Source organism: Saccopteryx leptura, chromosome 2 (genome assembly GCF_036850995.1).
Source record: "Saccopteryx leptura isolate mSacLep1 chromosome 2, mSacLep1_pri_phased_curated, whole genome shotgun sequence".
NCBI classification, from domain to species: Eukaryota; Metazoa; Chordata; class Mammalia; order Chiroptera; family Emballonuridae; genus Saccopteryx; species Saccopteryx leptura.
The window spans coordinates 342,946,241-342,967,533 of NC_089504.1; the positions used below are offsets into that span (position 1 = coordinate 342,946,241).

The 21,293-nt window shown below is 41.0% G+C and overlaps 1 protein-coding gene across 2 annotated transcripts in view; it reads left to right on the top strand.

Moving 5' to 3' along the window:
• Positions 1 to 400: 400 nt before the first annotated feature.
• The window catches only part of GPATCH8 (G-patch domain containing 8), a 93,100-nt gene continuing 72,207 nt past the window's right edge, over positions 401 to 21,293 (top strand). For both annotated transcript variants that reach the window (XM_066363957.1, XM_066363958.1), the window contains exon 1: positions 401 to 487. In XM_066363957.1, the coding sequence (XP_066220054.1) occupies positions 443 to 487 (45 nt within the window). In that variant the 5' untranslated portion in view covers positions 401 to 442. The remainder of the gene's footprint in view (positions 488 to 21,293) is intronic.

A 21,293-nucleotide genomic window follows, 5' to 3' on the forward strand; every position in this document is an offset into this window, starting at 1 on the left:
TTATGCTATTGTCGGATGAAGAAAGCAGGGTAATGGCTTCTGCGAACACAGGGAAGCAGGACGTTAATAAAAGATAACACACTCGGGAAAAGAGCAGGTGGAAAACATCCGGAAGCGAGGTACTATACCCCCTACGCCCTTTCTCTCCGGAAGCGCTTGCAGCTCGCTGGCGTGAGTGCGCACGCGCGGCAGCCGGGGTCGCCCTGGGCGGTGCGCAGAGCGGGCGATAAAAAGGGAAGATTCCGCCTCTGGGACTTAAAGGCGCATGCGCCTCCCGGGCTCCGGTCAGGCCGCGCCTTCTCGCTCCCACCCTTCCTCGCCAGCGCGCGCTGGGTGGGCGTGGGAAGAGGCGGGGAACTGGGGAGCTGAGCCGAGGGGGCGGGTATCGCGGGAGGGAGGGAGCGAACCGGAGGGTGTCGTTCTGAGGAGAGAAGGCGGCAAAATGGCGGACCGCTTCTCCCGCTTCAACGAAGACCGAGACTTTCAGGTAAACACGGGCGTCGCTGAGGATCCGAGGAAGGCGCTGGCCGAACCGAAACCTCCTTCTCCTCTACTCCTGCTCTCTTTCCGCCCAGGTTCTGCTCCGGCTTACGAACCAGCTCGCTTTTCGCCGCCTGCGATTCTTCCAGGGGCCTCCCGCCTTGAGACGAGGCCCCATCTCCTCTCACCCCATATTTTCTTATCTCTTAAACCTCACGTCGCCGGGTTTGCGGCCTTCAGCCTATGTGAGCTCCGGGTTTCGGAACCCCGGCCTGGCCGCGGTTAGGGGCTGTGCTCTCCTGCGTCTGCCCGGCCTGTGGAGGCGCACCGCTGGCTCCCCCGGGAAAAGAGGGTTGGGTGAGAGGATTTGGGACGAGTGTTGGGACTTCCGAACCCCTGGGTTTTGCTTTCACAGTTTTTTTTTTGGGGGGGGGGGTTCTCCTCTAATAATTAAATTCCTTTCATTGTCTACTTTTCAAATTCCTCACTTGGGAAAGAGTGCATTAGTTATACGCTTTCTTGGTTAGTCAAACATTGAGATTTCTCCGGGCGTGTTTTGTTATTATTATTAGGCCGTTAATTGGGGTTGGAAAACAGTAAGTTATAGGACTATGGTCGATGTGAGCCTCGCCCCACATTTTACCTCCAAGGAAGAATCGTAAGCAGCAGAATGATAATGGACTTTCCAAACGTATGATTAGTGCCAAAAGCTTGATTTTTCGCTCTCTAGTTGCCAATGTCGTATAGAAAAATGCCCTTGTGATAGCAAGCATTATTGAGGAAAAAAATAGAGGCAAATTAGAATAACTCATCTTTCGGCTGTTTAGGATACGTTCCTATTGAGCATTATTGAGCATTATTGAGCAGTGTTACCGCCGAAATCTCGGCAGTTCCGAGAGATTTAGTAGAAATTGGCTATTTCTATGATAAGATACATCCTTAGAGACTAAGAAACCACTGCATTACTACCGCATATCCTGGCAACAGCAATTTGGGTCAGGGTATGAACCTCAGAACTCAAGTTTTTATCCTGCAGATAGATCATTCTCAAAGTAATATGGGACTATTCAGAAGCAGTTTGAAGGGTTTGAGTTCCCTGAAATGGTTGGGTTGGTAAATAAACAGATTAAACCAACACTGAATAGTCTAGTGTATAGAACGCTTGAGAGAAGTTTTGCAACGATAAGGGATCTGGGGGCTATTGGAAAGCCTTGTGATCATGCGCCTGCTGTACAGCTAGCTGCAGCACAATACAGGATCTCAAGGTGTTTAAGGATATAATGCAGATCCAGGGAAGTTGGAAGCAATTCATATTAGCGGTTTGATCCCTGAGAAAGATTGTTCTTTAGCACCATAAAACGACGTAGGCTGCTAGATGTGTAGGCTCTATTAGTAGTTTTTTAAAGAGACGTTGATAACTAAAACCCCCAAGTGCTTTTCAGAGGAGAGAATTTCAAGGTGACCTAGTAAAATTCAAAATAGATAATGTGATGAACAAATAAGTTTAGAGGGAAAATGGCTGTCAACCACAGAATTTCAGCAGGTTTAAATAAGGAAAAAAGGATTTGCAGGGCCTTGAAAGAAGATTTTGAAAACTGGATAGCAGAGTGGATGCTGTCACCTGAAAAAATTGAGAAAGCCTCTACTTTTCAAGTGAGATTATATTTTGTTTTCTGATGCTGGGAGATCAGCTAGAAACAAATCTGAACAAAAAAAACATTAAAAATTAATTGTATCACCTCTAAAAGCTCATTTGTTCTGTGTGACCTATAAATTTATATCCTCCATAGTTGATGCCTCAATTAGTTATATAAAATATGTAACTGCCAGTTATATATTTTGGAGTTATGTAAAACCTATTGTTTAGTTTGGTAGTACTTTGAAGATACTACATATATCTTAAATTTATTTCCTCCTTTTATGTTGGAATTACCAATTCCTGCTGTATTGAGTCAGCCAGGGAAATGGTTTTTTTTAAAGTTAGATATTCTAGGGCTATGGATGGGTAGGGTATTGGGAATTAAAGCTTTTAGACAATTATAAGATGTTAAAACTTTTGTAAATTATTGTGCTAATATTTCTTTAAAAGCTTTCATTTAAAAATAAAGTGATATTTCTCTGGATGTTTTATTTTACTAAAGGAAAAAGTATAGCTTGATTTTCATTAATGATGTCCTTTGATTTAAGTTATTGGAGAGAAATTGTAATAGGATGCTCCTGCAAGTAGTATATCAAAATTTTTCAGGGTCAGGTTTTTCAAAAATAAATGTGGCCTCCTTTTAAGATTTTAAGTGATAAACAAGGTGAAGCCACTGAATACACTTGAAAACAAATCAAAGTAGGTTTCCAAACCAAGTACATAGATCCTGTTGCTTTAAACAAATCTTACAGTGCTGGAAATTTTTCCATGCATCTTCTCTGGTAAGTTCTACATGGCTACTATTTTCTTTGCCAATTTACCATCAAGTGCAGATTTTGGAGACACCGTCAAGTTGTCTCTTGAACTTAGTTGTGGAGTCGAAGGTGAGTTCACTGTTAGGTTTTGTGAACACCTGAAGTTTCAGAGGTGTTTGGTATAATGAGGAGGTATAGCTGTGGTATGCCACTTGAAGCTCTTAAGGACATAAAGAATAATCATTATCAAGGACATACATTTAAGAGGTTTTGTTTTGTTTTTATTAAATTTATTGGGGTGACATTAAATAAGATTATATTGATTTCAAGAGTTTTTGATAACTTTAATAATAAACAGGTACCATTTTACAGGCTTTACATGTATTATTTCAATCTCCACAATAATCCTATGAGATAGGTACTTATACTCACTTTTTCAAAGGAAGCGGCTGAGGCACAGAGTTAAATAATTTCCAGGTACACAGAGCTGGTAAGTGGCAGACCCTGGATTCAGACTCTGGCTTTTTGATTCTTGAACCTGTGCTCAGGACTATTATCTTTACTGGTAGTTATATATTTTATATAACTAATTGAGGCCTCGACTATAGATGATATAAACTTATAGGTCACACAGAACAAATGAGCTTTTAGAGAGGTAATACAATTAGTTTTTAATCTGTTTTATTTTGTTCAGATTTGTTTCTTGTTGGTCTCCCTAGGGCTTTTAGGGAGGCTTCTGACAGTGATCAGTTACACTGTTTTAAAGGACATATTGTTAACTGTTGTTTTAGTTTAGACATTCTTTTGTGTAGCCTTTTAAAGTGGTATTTAATTTTTGTGATCTAGGCTGATGTATTTATTTTTAAAAAAGCTTTACGAGTTTTAACTTCTCCTTTAAGGATCTGTCCTCAATTTCTGAATGTGACATGACTTCTGCCTACATTTACCAGATTAAGGTGTATTTTCACATTTAGGATGTAGATGTATTTAACACTTGTAATAATAGGTTCACTAAGGAAAGTTTTATTTGTACAGTGATGTACAACTATCAGGTGTTAAATAGTGGTTGTGCTTAATGGTGATGCAGCTGAATACTAGTAAGGAAATGTTCTTCAGTTTGTGTGCCTTTAGCAGGCTGGTGATTTAAAAGATCCTCTCATTCCACCTTGTTCTGGATGTATTCTGCATTAGATTTTTTTAAAAGATTTTTATTAATTTTAGGGGGGTGAAGCGAGATGTATCAACTCACAGTGTTTCATTTGAGTTGTTCTTTGGTTGCTTGCCATGTGCACTTTTTTTTTTTTTTTTTGTATTTTTCTGAAGCTGGAAACGGGGAGGCAGTCAGACAGACTCCCGCATGCACCCAACCGGGATCCACCTGGCACGCCCACCAGGGGGCGATGCTCTGCCCATCCGGGGCGTCGCTCTGTCGCTTGGAGAACCACTCTAGCTCCTGGGGCAGAGGCCAAGGAGCCATCCCCAGCGCCCGGGTCATCTTTGCTCCAATGGAGCCTCGGCTGCGGGAGGGGAAGAGAGAGACAGAGAGGAAAGAGGAGGGAGGGGTGGAGAAGCAGATGGGTGCTTCTCCTGTGTGCCCTGGCTGGGAATCGAACCCGGGACTTCAGCACGCCAGGCCGATGCTCTACCACTGAGCCAACCGGCCAGGGCTGCATTAGATTTCTAATGAAAAAGAGTTATGATAACAGTGAGTAATAAAGTAATGAGAGAAACAAATGTTATCTTAAAGGTTATAATAAAAATATAAAAATTACCCAAGAACTTTCTATGATCATGTGAATAATCATAATGGTAAATAGCAATAAACAAGTCATGTATTACTTTTATGTAATATGTTTGTAAGATTCCTTCTTGTGTTTCATGTATGATACCAGAATGTGACATTCAGATATTTTTATTTCAAAATATTTTTATTCATTGATTTTTAGAGGAAGAGGAAGGGGGAGAAAGAGAAAAATCAATTTGTTGTTCCACTTATTTATGCATTCATTAACTGATTCTTGTATGCGCCCTGACTGGGGATCTAATCTGCAGCCTTGGCGTATCAGGACTACACATGTGGTGACCAAGAAGAAACAGATCTAAGCAAATATTCTCACTATTAGGCTGATTATTACAGGGCCGTTCTAGTGCATCAGTAGTATAGAAAAATAAGTGTTTTGTTGTCTTCTTTTCTTTTATTCTATACATGTCACACAGTTCTCATTAGGGTATTCTGGAGAGATTCTCTTATCACATTTTTAGGCCTTTATGATAAGTTACATAACCGGGATTAAAATCTGTGACTATGATTTGAAAAAACACATTCATATCCTGATTGTGATGCTTCGTAGCTAATACACATTTCCATATAATTTCTATTTGAGTACATGATAAAATAAAAAAAGGACATTTTTTTGGTGTGGTCAAAATTATCATTTTCTGAAAAGGACTTGCAGAAGTTCCTGACTTCTTGAATTGAGGATTTGAAATCTTTGTAGAGGTTTTATCTTTGTTCTTGTGATTTAATAAATTTCTCATATTTTATTAATGAAAATGTATTCCAGCTTGAGGTAGAAATCCAGTTCTTGAATTATATTAAAATTCCTTCCTTCCCTGAAATAACTTGGTACTTTTACTTGTTTGTATGTTTGGCATTAGTTCTCTTTTCATATTAGTATTGCCATTTAGTATTGCGTGAAAGCTGGCTCATGGTAATTACAAAAGGAATTACAAATGACCACCACAAATAGTGAAAGAAATCATTGATTTGATATTGCAATGAATACCAGAAGATGCTGTGATGATTTTGCAGTTATAAAAAGTGAATTGTCCATTTAACTCTGAAGTCAAATCAAATGTTCTTAGTGCATATTGTACTAGTCAGTGCAGAAATTTAAATGTGCTCAGGCTGAAAGACAAAATACTGGATTGTCATGCTTATACTAAATGATTTCTTTGGGATTTAATAATACATTAAGTATTTTATACCTACTTTAGGAATGTATTGAAGAAAAAGCTAAAGTTGCTTTGGCATTCTAAATAGGTTCATAGCACATGTTTTAGTAAGTTCTATAGACAGTAAGAAATTAAAATTAGGGCTAAAACATTAATTACTTTCCTTAATATTTTTACTGACAATGTTGAGGTCAAATAAATCTCAAGCAACAAGAAACTACTTTTACAATTATTTATTGTCATCCTTGCCACTCTGTGGCAATTACATTGATTTCAAAGAGGAATTCAATTTATCATGTTTTATAGAAGTGAAATTAAAACAGCTCTACGGGTTTAAAGTTGAAATAGAAAAAGTCATTTATCGTATTTTGTGGCTGACATTTTAAATAATTGTTAGAAAAGTAAGTACTCATATCTCATGTAACATTTTTCCAGAGTTGAGAGAATGGAAGCTTATTTTTCACCTTTTTTGTAGGTACTATAAAAAATCAGGAAATGAATTTCATACTCTTGGTCTTGACTACAGAAGAAGCTAAACCTGATATTTGTGGATTATATGCTGTAGTATTAGTAATTTCCCTTGTTGTTGCTATAAGTAATATGAGATATCTTAAAAGGAAGGGCAAAAGTGGTTGAAAATATAATTGGTTTAATACTACTTTAGCATATCATCTACATAAGAGATACCAAGGGATAGATATATTTACCTTGAGATTATTTTCTAGAATATAAACTAATTTTTTAAAAGACTGTTAAATAAACCTGGCCTTTGGTGGCACAGTGGAAAGACGTTGACCTGGATAGCAGAGGTCGCTGCTTTAAACCCTGGGCTTGCCTGGTCAGAGGTCAGGGCTCATACGGCAAGCAATCAGCGAACGAACAACTGAAGTGAAGCAAATATGAGTTGATACTTCTTGCGCCACTCCCCTCTCTCTTCCCCTCTCTGTAAAATCAAATAAAATCTTTAAAAAATTTATTATTAAATAAAACTATTTGGATAGTAATGGTATGAAGAAGTATGTCTGACTATGCCTTGGGGAAGTTGGTTAAGAAATGTTCTTTAAGGAGCTTTTGTTACAGATGGAGGGATAACAAAAATAATAATATTTAGTTCATTGCTTATAAGACCAGCATGATTATCAGATGAATAGTATAGTCAATAAATGTAAAACTCTAAGGAAAGGAGAGGATCCTGAAAATTAGATGATTGAGCATGCCTTTTTGAAGCAGTTAGCATTTAAACCAGTCTTGTAAGATGATGGGAGTGCATTCTTGCAAAGGAAAAGAATGGGAGGCATTCAGTTGGAGAAAATAGCCAAGGCGAAGAAAGAAGTGGACGAAGCAGGATTGGGTTTTTAGGACAATGAATAAACCTTTGGGCATAGGGAAAAAGTGAAAGGTAGGGTTACAAAATTAAGTTTTATTTTAATGCTTTAAGCAGGAATGTACTAGCTATTTAAAGCGTTTAAGCAGGGGGAGACTCTGACCAGTAGCTCAGTTGGTTAGAGTGTTGTCCCAGTACTCCAAGGTTGCAAGATAGATCCTCTGTCAGGAAACATACAAGAAGCAACCAGTGAATACACAACTGAGTAGAATAAAAAATTGATATTTCTCTCCGCTCCCTCCTCTTTCTCCCTCAAATCAATAAAAGAAAGCTAAAAAAATAAAAAATGGGGATAGAATTCAAAGCAGTTTTCCTCAGGGAAGATTAATTCAGATACAATTGTATTAGGTGTGCTCTACTTAGAGTTAAAGCTGTGTTAAGGGATAAGGGGCTGAGTAAAAAGTGGGACCAATGGGATTGTAAATTCTGATGGGATTTAAGAATTGAGGTGAAGGTATTAGAGGAAATGAACTGAAAAGATAGAAGGTTGTGGTTGGAGAGGACAGTGTTTGAAATAGAGATTATGGGAGGGTTGAGAATATTCTTAACGACCATAAGAGTGAAATGGCCAAGGTAGAATGGGCAAGATCATTAGAGGAAAAGAAGTTAAGAAACAGGCACTAAGGTATGGTTAAATCATCTAACCTTGAATATTAGAATGGTAACATATCATATACTGTTGTGATTTTTTTTTTTTTTTTGTATTTTTCTGAAGCTGGAAACGGGGAGAGACAGACGCCTGCATGCGTCCGACCGGGATCCACCCGGCACGCCCACCAGGGGGCGACACTCTGCCCACCAGGGGGCGATGCTCTGCCCCTCCAGGGCGTCGCTCTGTCGCGACCAGAGCCACTCTAGTGCCTGGGGCAGAGGCCAAGGAGCCATCCCCAGTGCCCGGGCCATCTTTGCTCCAATGGAGCCTCAGCTGCGGGAGGGGAAGAGAGAGACAGAGAGGAAGGAGAGGGGGAGGGGTGGAGAAGCAGTTGGGAGCTTCTGTGTGCCCTGGCCGGGAATCGAACCCGGGACTTTTGCATGCCAGGCTGATGCTCTACCACTGAGCCAACCGGCTAGGGCCACTGTTGTGATTTAATAAGCACCCTTATGTACGTTCTTGTCTAATTCTTCTAGTAACTCAGTGAAGTAAATAGAAATAGGTAGTAACTCTTCTAGAAGAAGCTGAGGTCCAGATAAATTATTTTACCTAGTATGGAGTTGGATTTTGAACTTTAATCTTCTGATTTCTTTTGTAGTATTTTTTCTGCTGTGGTGTATATACATTGGCCTCTCTTCAAAGAGAAGAGTGCTGGTATGCCTTCTCTTTAATACTAGGCAGTATTTTTCACCAGTTACCTAACTGGTAGGGCATAGTTGATGTGCTTATCACTAAATGTTATATATATATATATTTTTCAGAAACATCTTAGTATTAAAATTTAATTGATTGTTTATTGCATACTCTTTCAGGCCTTTTTACTGTGTATAGGTCTACTAGACAATTCCATTTCCCAAACATTTATTGTGTTAGCATCACATCGTAAAAGGATAAGAATAGATGACAAAATCAGTCTATTTTGTTCATTTGTTCCCGTAAAAAAGTAGCCAGTCTCTCCTAAGATGTGATGACTTTTCCTGTGGTTCCTGATTGTCTCAATATATAAGATCTAAACTTACTAACTTGGCTTATAAGACTCTTAAGCATCTGATGCCTTGTAACAGGTATATATTTTTTCCCCTCGTCCTGCCACCCTGAAGGTTTTGTTGTTGTCTGGATCAGCTAGGTTCTTTCATTATTTTGTTTTTGCATATATTCTTACCTGTCTGGAATTCCAAGAACTCATTCATTTATTATTATTATTTTATTTTTTTATTTCTTATTTTTCTTAAGTGAGAAGCAGGGAGGCAGAGAGACAAACTTTCCCATGCACCCCAACTGGGGTCTACCCTGCTAGCCCACACCAGGCAGTGCTCTGCTCATCTGGGGCCATTGCTCTGTTGCTGGGCAACCAAGCTATTTTAGTGCCTGAGGTGAAGCCATGGAGCCATCCTTAGCACCTGGGGCCAACTTGCTCCAACTGAGCCATGGCTGCAGGAGAGAAAGAGAGAGAGATAGAGAGAAGGGAGAGGGGAAGGATGGAGAAGCAGATGGTCGCTTTTCCTGTGCCCTGACTGGAAATTGAACCTGGCATGTCCATATGCTGGGCCAACGTTCTACCGCAGAGCCAACTGGCCAGGGCCCCTACTACTCATTTTTAAAGACTCAATTTGTTATCGCTAACACCTTTCCCAGGCAGAGTTAGTTGCTTCATTTTCTGTGCTCCTATAGCACTTCGGCCATATTTTAGTAGTAGTCCTTTTACTAATGGTAACACTTTTACTAGCTAACAATGTAGGGTGATTACTCTTTTACTAGCTGTGTTATGCACTAGTACAAAGATCCCCAAACTGTGCCCCCCCTGAGGCCATTTATCCGGCCCCCACGCACTTCCGGAAGGGGCACCTCTTTCATTGGTGGTCAGTGAGAGGAGCATAGTTCCCATTGAAATACTGGTCAGTTTGTTGATTTAAATTTACTTGTTCTTTATTTTAAATATTGTATTTGTTCCCATTTTGTTTTTTTACTTTAAAATAAGATATGTGCAATGTGCATAGGGATTTGTTCAGTTTTTTGTTTTGTTTTGTTTTGTTTTTTTGCATTTTTCTGAAGCTGGAAACGGGGAGAGACAGTCAGACAGACTCCCGCATGCGCCGACTGGGATCCACCCGGCACGCCCACCAGGGGACGATGCTCTGCCCACCAGGGAGCGATGCTCTGCCCATCCGGGGCATCGCTATGTTGCGACCAGAGCCACTCTAGCGCCTGAGGCAGAAGCCACAGAACCATCCCCAGCACCCGGGCCATCTTTGCTCCAGTGGAGGCTGCGGGAGGGGAAGAGAGAGACAGAGAGGAAGGAGAGGGGGAGGGGTGGAGAAGCAGACGGGTGCTTCTCCTGTGTGCCCTGGCCGGGAATCGAACCTGGGACTCCTGCACGCCACGCCGACGCTCTACCACTGAGCCAACCGACCAGGGTCTGTTCAGTTGTTTTTTTGTTTTTTTTTTACTTTTTTTTGTGTGTGTTTTTTTTTTTCTTCTGAAGCTGGAAACGGGGAGAGACAGACTCCCGCATGCGCCCGACGGGGATCCACCCGGCACGCCCACCAGGGGGAACGCTCTGCCCACCAGGGGGCGATGCTCTGCCCCTCCGGGGCGTCGCTCTGCCGAGACCAGAGCCACTCTAGCGCCTGGGGCAGAGGCCAAGGAGCCATCCCCAGCATCGAGCCATCTTTGCTCCAATGGAGCCTTGGCTGCGGGAGGGGAAGAGAGAGACAGAGAGGAGGGGGGGGTGGAGAAGCAAATGGGCGCTTCTCCTATGTGCCCTGGCCGGGAATCGAACCCGGGTCCCCCGCACGCCAGGCCGACGCTCTACCGCTGAGCCAACCAGCCAGGGCCTGTTCAGTTATTTTTATAGTCCAGCCCTCCAATGGTCTGAGGGACAGTGAACTGGCCCCCTGTGTAAAACGTTTGGGGACCCCTGCACTAGTATCTCATGTAACCCCCTGGTAAGGTAGATCCTATTCCATTTTACAAATGAAAAACTTAACCCCACTCACAGAGTTAGTTGAAAAAATAGCTTTCAGGTAGTTTGGACCAGTCTCAGCCTTTTACAACTGTGCTGTTTTACCTTTCCTACTATGTACTTTCTTATAATGTACAGTGTCTCATCTTACTGGACTTAGAACTCCTTGAGTGAGAGTCTCTCATTTTTTTATTTTTTTATTATTTTTTTTCCAGCATTGAGTTAGGGTCTGGCACCTAGAAGTTGTTCAGTTATTTGAATTAATGGTTAAATAATGGAAAGCATGTAGACTCTGTATAGGCTGAGGAAAACGTCCAGACTGGAGACTCAGCTTCCTGCTGTAGTTTTATCTAGGTTGAACCATTTCTTTGATATCCTAGAGCAGCGGTTCTCAACCTGTGGGTCACGACCCCGATGGGGTCGAACGACCAAAACACAGGGGTCGCCTAAAGCCATCAGAAATACATATTTATGGCTTTAGGCGACCCCTGTGTTTTGGTCGTTCGACCCCCGCCGGGGTTGCGACCCACAGGTTGAGAACCGCTGTCCTAGAGGATATTTCAAGTATGGAGATTGTGTTATAGATAGTTATAATCTCACTTTATTATATATTGTATTTAATTACAGCAATCATCTTTTAGTTGTGAATTTCCTTTTGTGTGATACATACGCTTGTTTTTCTGTGGACTTGTGCAAAAGTTCTGTTAAATGTCTGCACAGAGATCTATCATATCAGCCAGTGGTAAAATGAATAATAGGCATTACTGTGGGTCCCAGAGGAATTCTTAACTGTTGTCTATGTTTTTTAAAAAAATTTTTATTATTGATTTTTAGAGAGAGAGAGGAAAGGACAGAGAGAGAGAGAGACCAGAGGCATGTACAGGTACATCAATCTGTTCCTGTATTGTGCCCTGACCGGGAATCAAACTGGTAATTTCTATACCTGAGGGTGAAGCTCGAACCAACCAAGCTATCTTGTCAGGGCTCTCCCTACCTTTTGTCTTTCTTTCTTTTTTTTTTTTTTTTTAATTTTATTTATTTATTATAGAGACAGAGAGTGAGTCAGAGAGAGGGATAGACAGGGACAGAGAGAGATGAGAAGCATCAATCATTAGTTTTTCATTGCGCATTGCAACACCTTAGTTGTTCATTGATTGCTTTCTCATATGTGCCTTGACCACGGGCCTTCAGCAGACCGAGTAACCCCTTGCTGGACCCAGTGACTTTGGGTTCAAGCTGGTAGGCTTTTGCTCAAACCAGATGAGCCCGCGCTCAAGCTGGTGACCTCGGGGTCTCGAACCTGGGTCCTCTGCATCCCAGTCCGACGCTCTATCCGCTGCGCCACCGCCTGGTCAGGCATCTTTTTTTTTTTTAATGTATTTTTCTGAAGTGAGAAGCAGGGAGGCAGAGGACAGACTCCTGCATGCACCCGACTGGGATCCACCTGGCATGCCCACCAGGGGGCGATGTTCTGCCCATCTGGGGCATTGCTTTGTTGCAACTGGAGCCATTCTAGTGCCTGAGGCGGAGGCCATGGAGCCATCCTCAGCGCCCAGGCCAGCTTTGTTCCAATGCAGCTTTGGCTGCAGGAGGGGAAGAGAGAAAAGAGATGGGAAGGAGTGGAGAAGCAAATGGGCGCTTCTTCTGTATGCCCTGGCCAGGAATCAAACCCAGGACTTCCACACACTGGGCTGACACTCATACCACTGAGCCAGCTGGCCAGGGCCTCTCCCTACCTTTCGGAATGCCTCAAGAATTGTGTGCTCTATTTTGCATTCATTTCTGAAAAGGATTGATTGCTTATGTGAGGCTTTTAAAATTTTAATTTTTCAAGTATAGTGTTATTTTGAAACCCAGTCCTAGTCAAATTATCCAGAAAATTTGGTATGTCAAACAGGTGTGCATGTATTTTTAGACCAGTGTGTGATATGCTCATATCTATGACCCAATGTAATGTGTTTTCAAGTTCTTATTTGCTGAGCTTGCTAGCAGCCAATTATTTTTCCTATCAATTTACATGTAATTAAATTTAATAGCTGAATTTATTCTTCTGGGTTATTGACTGGTCTCAACTATGCTTTAAAATAATAATTCATTACTTTGTACCTCTTTAAACTTCACAACCTGTGCTGTAATACTGTAGAGTAATCATCTGGATTTTATGGCTGGGGAAGCAGGCCTAAGCCTAGAGAGAGGTTTGGTAATTTGCCCAAGGTTATACAGCGGACAGATGGCAATGATGATTTCTGGTGTCTCTGACTTCAGAGATCTTTGGTTTTTATAATATACTGGAAATCGTTGTAAATCAGACTATATGATTATGAAAACAATAGTGAAGGGTTAGGGTTTTTGAGGAATTGATCACAATGGTGTTCCTGTCTACTTTCTAAATTGAAATAAAATTTAACTATACAAATAAAATGACACTAATAATCCCCCAGAATATCCATTTCTTTTTGGATAGGTTTTGCCTCCAGAGATGTTTTTCTGAATTGTTTAGGATAATACTACAATTAGTTTATTTGGAATGAGTATAAGAGAAGGGGACAGAGATGAAGATGAAGTCTCTCACTTATTTGGTGGTAGTGGAGGACTGATTTTGTTCATAGATGGAAACTATCCAGGATGGCTCTATCAGCTAAACATACCTTTTTTACTTTTTGTCCATGGCATGTGAGATCAGCATCGTATGTTTTGAATTTAGAAAGTCCAAATTATAATCAAGTACTGTATGTTACTTGAGTTGTGAGGTAGGACTATGATTAATAGATCCACTTAGTGACATTAGACTATCTCTAAAGGAATAATTGTAAGTACAGTATAAAAAATAAATATCAGTTGTAGAGATTTGGAGCAGAGAGAGACTGGAACATCTACAATATGCAGTTCAATAGTCAGAGCCAGGTGCGAAAAGAATGGGCTAAGATGAGTGGTACAGTATACTGCCAAAGATAAAATGGATTTAAACTAGGTTCATACTTAGTCTAAGTGGGAAAAGTTCGATAGGATTTAAAACTTAAGTGTGGCCCGACCAGGTAGTGGCACAGTGGATACAGCATAGGCCTGGCATGATGAGGACCCAGGTTCAAAACCCCAAGGTCACCAGCTTGAGCTCAGGGTCACTAGCTCATCTGGAGGTGTCCCCCCCCAATCAGGGCACAGTTGAGAAGGCAGTCAGTGAACAAAGGTGCCTCAACTATGAGTTGATGCTTCTCATCTTTCTCCCTTCCTGTCTGCCTGTTCGTCCCTGTCTATCCCTTTCTCTCACAAAAAGAAAATAAAAATAATAAAACTTCAGTGTGTATAATCCTCATGTTAATAATTGATTACTTTATCAGAAACCTTAGATCCACTGTCTATGAATAATAATTTTTCATTAAATTTTAAAAGAACTTGTATTAAATTTTAATAATCATAGGAAGATGGAGGAGAATGTTACCTTTTTTAGAGTCTTAAATAGTGTTTTGCTACTTGAGACTGTGGGCTGTTGATTTTGATCTTTGAAGAATTGTCCCAATAATTTTCTCTTCTCTAGTTCTAATTTTTCCAATTAATTACAGTATAGTTAATCACTGGAAAAGGCACAGCTGTGGGATTATGTGGATTCCCATATTAACACTACATCGATAAATTTAGGGCAATTTCTGTCTATATTTAAATGATCACCATAGCTAAATTTGTAATACAGAAGTTTCCACATTTGTCTTGTGCATGGAAGCAGAATCCTTGACCTGTAAGAAACTAGAACTACTGTGTATTTTTTTTTTCCAGGAAGAGAGAGAGGGATAGATAGGGACAGATAGACAGGAACGGAGAGAGATGAGAAGCATCAATCATCAGTTTGTTTTTTTTTCGTTGCGACACCTCAGTTCATTGATTGCCTTCTCATATGTGCCCTGACCGCGGGCCTTCTGCAGACCGAGTAACCCCTTGCTTGAGCCAGCGACCTTGGGTCTAAGCTGATGAGCATTTTTTTATTTTTGCTCAAGCCAGATGAGCCCGCGCTCAAGCTAGCGACCTTGAGGTCTCGAACCTGGGTACTCAGCATCCCAGTCCAACGCTCTATCCACTGCACCACTGCCTGGTCAGGCAAAAACTACTGTGTATTTTAATAACATGCAAGTCAGCCAGGTTCTATTCTTTTTTTTTTTTTTTAATTTATTTATTTTTACAGTGACAGAGAGAGAGACAGATAGGGACAGACAGACAGGAATGGAGAGAGATGAGAAGCATCAATCATCAGTTTTTTGTTGCGACACCTTAGTTGTTCACTGATTGCTCTCTCGTATGTGCCTTGACCGCGGGCCTTCAGCAGACCGAGTAACCCCTTGCTTGAGGTGAGCTTTGCTCAAACCAGATGAGCCCGCGCTCAAGTCAGGGACCTGGGGTCTCAAACCTGGGTTTGCTGCATCCCAGTCCGACGCTCTGTCCACTGCGCCACTGCCTGGTCAGGCAGGTTCTATTCTTTTGTAATTAGACCTATTAGGAATTGAAGCTTTTTTTTTTTTTTTTTTTAAGAGAAGAGGCAGTTGAAGGAAATTTACCTGGGTGTATGTATATACATATATGTGCATTTAAAAATCTTCAACACATTTTTTTAGAAAAGTGAAATTGCTTCTAGTCTGATCTCTTTGAACTTAAATTTCTGATCCACATAAATGAAAAAGCTGTGTTTCGGTTCTGAAAACAGGTGAAAGAAAAGAGTTGATTTAGACAATAGAAAAAGTGTTCCGGCCTTGGCCAGCTGGCTCAGTGGTAGAGCGTTGGCCTGGTGTGCGGAAGTCCCAGGGTTCGATTCCCGGCCAGGGCACAGAGGGGAAGCACCCATCTGCCTCTCCACCCTTCCCCCTCTCCTTCCTCTCTGTCTCTCTCTTCCCCTCCCACAGCCAGTGCTCCATTGGAGCAAAGATGGCCCGGGCGCTGGGGATGGCTCCATGGCTTCTGCCTCAGGTGCGGCTCTGGTCACAACAGAGTGACGCTCCGGATGGGCAGAACATCGCCCCCTGGTGGGCGTGCTGGGTGGATCCCAGTCGGGCACATGCGGGAGTCTGTCTGACTGCCTCCCCGTTTCCAGCTTCAGAAAAATACGAAAAAAAAAAGAAAAAAGAAAAAGTGTTCCAAGCAGTCATCAATTAAAACTAAATTTTAGGCCCTGGCCAGATAGTTCAGTTGGTTAGACCATTGTTCTGAAGCACAGAGGTTGCTGGTTCAATCCCTAGTCAGGGCACATGCAGGGACAGATCAATGTTCCTGTCTCCCTCTTCTCTTGCTAAAATCAATAATTAAACGTTAAAAAAAAAACCCCTAAATATTAGGAATGTTCTAACATGGAATCTGAATTTTCTCTAAAATGACCATATGTTCCAGTTTTTGCCTTTTGTCCTGGCATAATTACTATTAATACTCCCTTATACTCTCAAAGTGCCCTGATTTGTGTGATACATTATTTATATGATCATCCTAGTTCTAATGGGAGATCAGAGATTGAAATGAGGTTTTGAAAGCAGGGTGAAGCAGGAAATAAAAAGTTCTTCTCTTCAAATCCCTGTTGAGGCCTTTAGATAATCAGATGCTGTACTATTTTTGGAAGGAATGATCTTATTAAGTCAGTTCATCAGAATGACTTAAAAAACTTTGGGAGGTAAGGAGAGGCAAGAAATAAAATATTTATCACTACCACTACTACTTCTACACTTTGTACCCTGGGGGTTTGAAGTCACATTTTCTTTCCTCTTATTTTTGCTTTTCTAGTATAGCATTCAAAGGGGACAAATGTTAACCTTCTCAAAATCAAGCACTACTTGCCTGACCAGGTGGTGGCACAGTGGATAGAGCTTCAGGCCGGGACCCTAACGACCCAGGTTCAAAACCCTGAGGTCGCTGGCTTGTGCATGGGATCATAGACATGACCCTATGGTCGCTGGCTTGAACACCAAGCTCACTGGCTTGAGCAAGGGGTCACTGGCTTGGCTGGAGCCCCCCCACCCCCTGTCCATCATCTTTCTCCCTTCCTGTCTGTCCCTGTCTCACTAAAAAAAAACACCACTATTTCTAATTACGTTTGTTCTTTCAGAGATACGTAATACATATACAAGTATTCTTTTTTTTTTATTTTAATGGGGTGACATCAATAAATCAGGGTACATATATTCAAAGAAAACATTTCCAGGTTATCTTGTCATTTAGTTCTGTTGCATACCCATCACCCAAAGAGAGATCGTCCTCCATCACCCTCTATCCAGTTTTCTTTGTACCCCTCCCCCTCTCCCTCCTCCCCTCCCCCCACCCCCGTAACCACCCCACGCCTGTCCATGTCTCTTAGTCTCATTTTTTATGTCCCACCAATGTATGGAATCCTGCAGTTCTTGTTTTTTTTCTGATTCACTTATTTCACTCCGCATAATGTTATCAAGATTCCACCATTCTGCTGTAAGTGATCCGATGTCATCATTTCTTCTAGCTGAATAGTATACCATGGTGTATATGTGCCCCATCTTCTTTATCCAGTCTTCTATTTTTTTTTACAGTGATTAAAAGCCTTTAAGCAAACTATATATATACAAGTATTCTTGACTCTTCCTTTTCAAAAGGTAGCATGCAAACACATTTTTCAGCACTTTGAGATTATCACGTAACTAAGAGGTTTTTGTTTTTTGTTTTAAACTAGATTTATATTTATAGCATGATTGTAAAAATAGTATAGAGCTCTGGCCAGATGACTCAGTTGGTTAGAACGTTGCTCCGAAGCACAGAGGTTGCCGGTTCAGTCCTCGTTCAGGACACATACAGGAACAGACCAGTGTTCCTGTCTCCCTTCTCTCTCTAAATTCAATAAATAAATACATTTTAAATAAAAATAAAATAATGTAGAGAGTTGTAATATACCACTTAACTTTTCCTACTACAATATCTGTACAATAACCATAATTATCAAAACTAGGAAGTTAAGGTTGATGCAGTAATAATAAATAAGATCTAAACTATAGATCTTATTTGAATTTTACCAGTTTTTCCTCTGATACCCTTTTTCTGTTCCAGGATCCCATGTAGGATTCCACATTCATTACATTTAGTGATTCTTTGTCTCTAATCTGTAATACTATAGTTCCTCAGTCCATGTTCTTTGTGATAGCTAGAAGTTTTTGACTAATTCTGCTTTCTATAGAGAATATTATTTCAGAATTATGGAAGGAAGGTTATTATTATTATTATTACTATTTTGACGTTTAGATTTTGTATAGTATAATACAGTGGTAGGAATATGAGACCAATAATCAGAGCCCTTTGTGAATTTGTGACAATCTCTATAACTTTCCTTATTTGTAAAACAATAATGATTTTTAAACATCCTCAAATCCTACAGAGTGAGTCCTCACTGAATGCCATCTATAGGTTCTGGGACTTTAAGTGAAACAGTGTATAATGAACCAATTTTACCATAGGTCGGTGATGTGCACAAGAATTTTTTTTTTTTTTTTTTGAGAGAGAAAAAGAGGGACAGACAGGAAGAGAGAGAGATGAGAAGCATCAACTCATAGTTTTGGCACCTTAGTTGTTCATTGATTGCCTTCTCTTATGTGCCTTGACTGGGGGACTCCAGCCGAGCTAGTGACCTTGGGCTTCAAGCCAGCGACCATGGGGTCATGTTTATGATACCATGCTCAAGCGTGAGACCCCACGCTCAAGTCAGCGACTTTGGGGTTTTGAACCTGAGTCCTCAGCATCCCAGTCCGACACTATCCACTGCACCACCGCCTGGTCAGGCTGTGCAAAAATTGTTAAAACATGTAATACCTAACTGTTTAGTCAGGGGCACTGAGCTCTTTTTCCCTTAGATTGTCAAATTAAAAAATGACAACCAACATAACAGCCATCCAGAGTGAACAAATCAAAATTATACTTTTTTTGGGTCAGCCAACTGGACTCACACTGTATAGGGTTTGGGGATTTTTAAAAATCATTATTTAATAAAGTTATAGAGATTGTCAGGGCTGATAGCAGTGTTTTTCAACCACTGGTTCGGTCTGCCAGAAATTTTGTGCCGATCAGCAAAAGAGTTAGCCACACTGCTGTTGTATAAAGATGATAGACCCAATGATCTTAGTTGAATTTGCTTATGCTTAGGGTGATTTCTGCCTTCCTTAGCAGTCCCTGAAATAATTCTCTTATTTTCACCGGGTCCCAAATGTAAGAAGGTTGAAAACCACTATTCTATATAGCACAGTTTGACCCTATGTCTAATTTTTATTGTACAGGGGTTCCTCGGTTTACAACAGCCTTGACATATAATGTTTTGAGTTTATGATGCTCACTCCCATAAAAATGTAAAATAGTTGAGACATGAGTGTTTCAGCTTACACCATTAGCGTTGACTACTTTGGTTGCGTGCAGTGGAAGAATATGCAGTATTCTTTTTCTGTGGCTTAGTTGTGCTTTTATGTTCTAGATTATGATTTTACAACTGTGTTAGGATAGGTAAGTGACTTAGGCTAGGGCAGGGGTCTCAAACTCAACTCAGCATGTGGGCCGCAGAGCAAGATCACAGCCTTTCGGCGGGCCGCACTAGGTCTACAAAAGGCAACTGTTACGCAACACTTTTCTCACTGCAGTTGAAAACAAAAAAAAATCAGTACAACAAGCACAATCGTACATGCAGTTTACTCAGTGTCACAAAACGACCAGAAACTGTAGTTCGCATCACAACTGCTGTTAACTAAGCTAATATCTAGCTAGGATGCTAGAGAAATGAAAAATACAAGAAGGCCCCTAGGCTTACTTAATTTTATCCAAAATATTTTGAACTTCGTGGATTAGTCTGCGGGCGGGCCGCGAGTTTGAGACCCCTGGGCTAGGGTATGTTTTGAATTACACCAAAATTCTGATTATGTCACTATGGTAGGAACAGAACTGTGTCATAACCCGAGGACCCCCTGTATATTTGTTTAATTTTTTAAAGAAAACACTTTAACTTGTACTTTTTAATTTGTGTGTGTGTTGTGTGTGTGTGTGTGTGTGTGTGTATAAGAGAGAGAGACAGACAGCGGACAGACAGATAGGAAGAGAGAAATGAGAAGCATCAGCTCATAGTTGCAGCACCTTAGTTATTTATTCATTGATTGCTTTCTCATACGTGCCTTGACCGGGGCTGGGGGTGAAGTTGGGGGCTCCTGCCAAGCCAGTGACTCCTTGCTCAAGCCAGTGGGCTTCAAGCCTGTGACCTTTGGGCTCAAGCCAGCAACCATGGGTTCAGGTCTATGATCCCACACTCAAACCAGTGACCCCATGCTCAAGCTGGTGACCCCACACTCAAGCCTGATGAGCCCATGCTAAAGCCAGTGATCTTGAGGTTTCAAACCTGCTTCCTCTGCGCCCCATGCTGATGCCCTGTTCACTGCTCCACTGCCTGGTCAGGCTGACTTGTATGTTTGTGTTTGTGACATTATTAGGTACACTTATTTATTTGATATAAAAGCCTTCTAACATTAAGAGTGTGTACCTGAAATTGAACAGTTTATAAAGGAAAAGAGATTTGCTTTAAATGATCTGGTTCAAGGAAAACCAAGGATGCTTAGTTTTTTTGATTAAAGAAACAGTTTCATCTTCCTTGACCACCTTAATGGCCAGCTTCTCTCCTTTTTAAACTATATTTTTATTTATTTATTTATTTATTTATTTATTTATTTATTTTAGGGAAAAGCGAAACATCAATATATTGTTCCATTTATTTATGCATTCATTGGTTGATTCTTGTATGTACACTGGCCTGGGATTGAACCTGCAGTCTTGGTGTGTCAGGACTGGATGATGCTCTAACCAACTAAGCCTGTGGTTCTCAAACTTTTTGAAGTTGGGGCACATTTAAAATCCTACAAATAGCCTGACCAGGTGGTGGCGCAGTGGATAGAGCGTCAGACTGGGATGCGGAGGACCCAGGTTCGAGACCCTGAGGTTGCCAGCTTGAGCACAGGCTCATCTGGTTTGAGCAAAAAGCTCGCCAACTTGGACCCAAGGTTGCTGGCTCGAGCAAGGGGTTACTCGGTCTGCTGAAGGCCCACGGTCAAGGCACATATGAGGAAGCAATCAGTGAACAACTAAGGTGTTGCAATGAAAAACTAATGATTGATGCTTCTCATCTCTCCGTTCCTATCTGTCCCTATCTATCCCTCTCTCTGACTCTCTCTGTCTCTGTAAAAATATATATATATAAATAAATAAAATTCTACAAATAATTGTAGGTGCATTATATACAAATTTCTGAGAAATATGTTATAATAATTAAGTCAAATATTAAAGAAAATATATATAAAGTCCAAGCGTGCTTTTATGGTAATTAAATGAAATAAATACTTCTGGGATCGACCCGGCAACCCCGTCTGGGGCCGATGCTCTGCCCTTCTGGGGCAGTGCCTGCAACCGAGCTACTCTTAGTGCCTGTGGTGGAGGCTCACAGAGCTATCCTCAGTGCC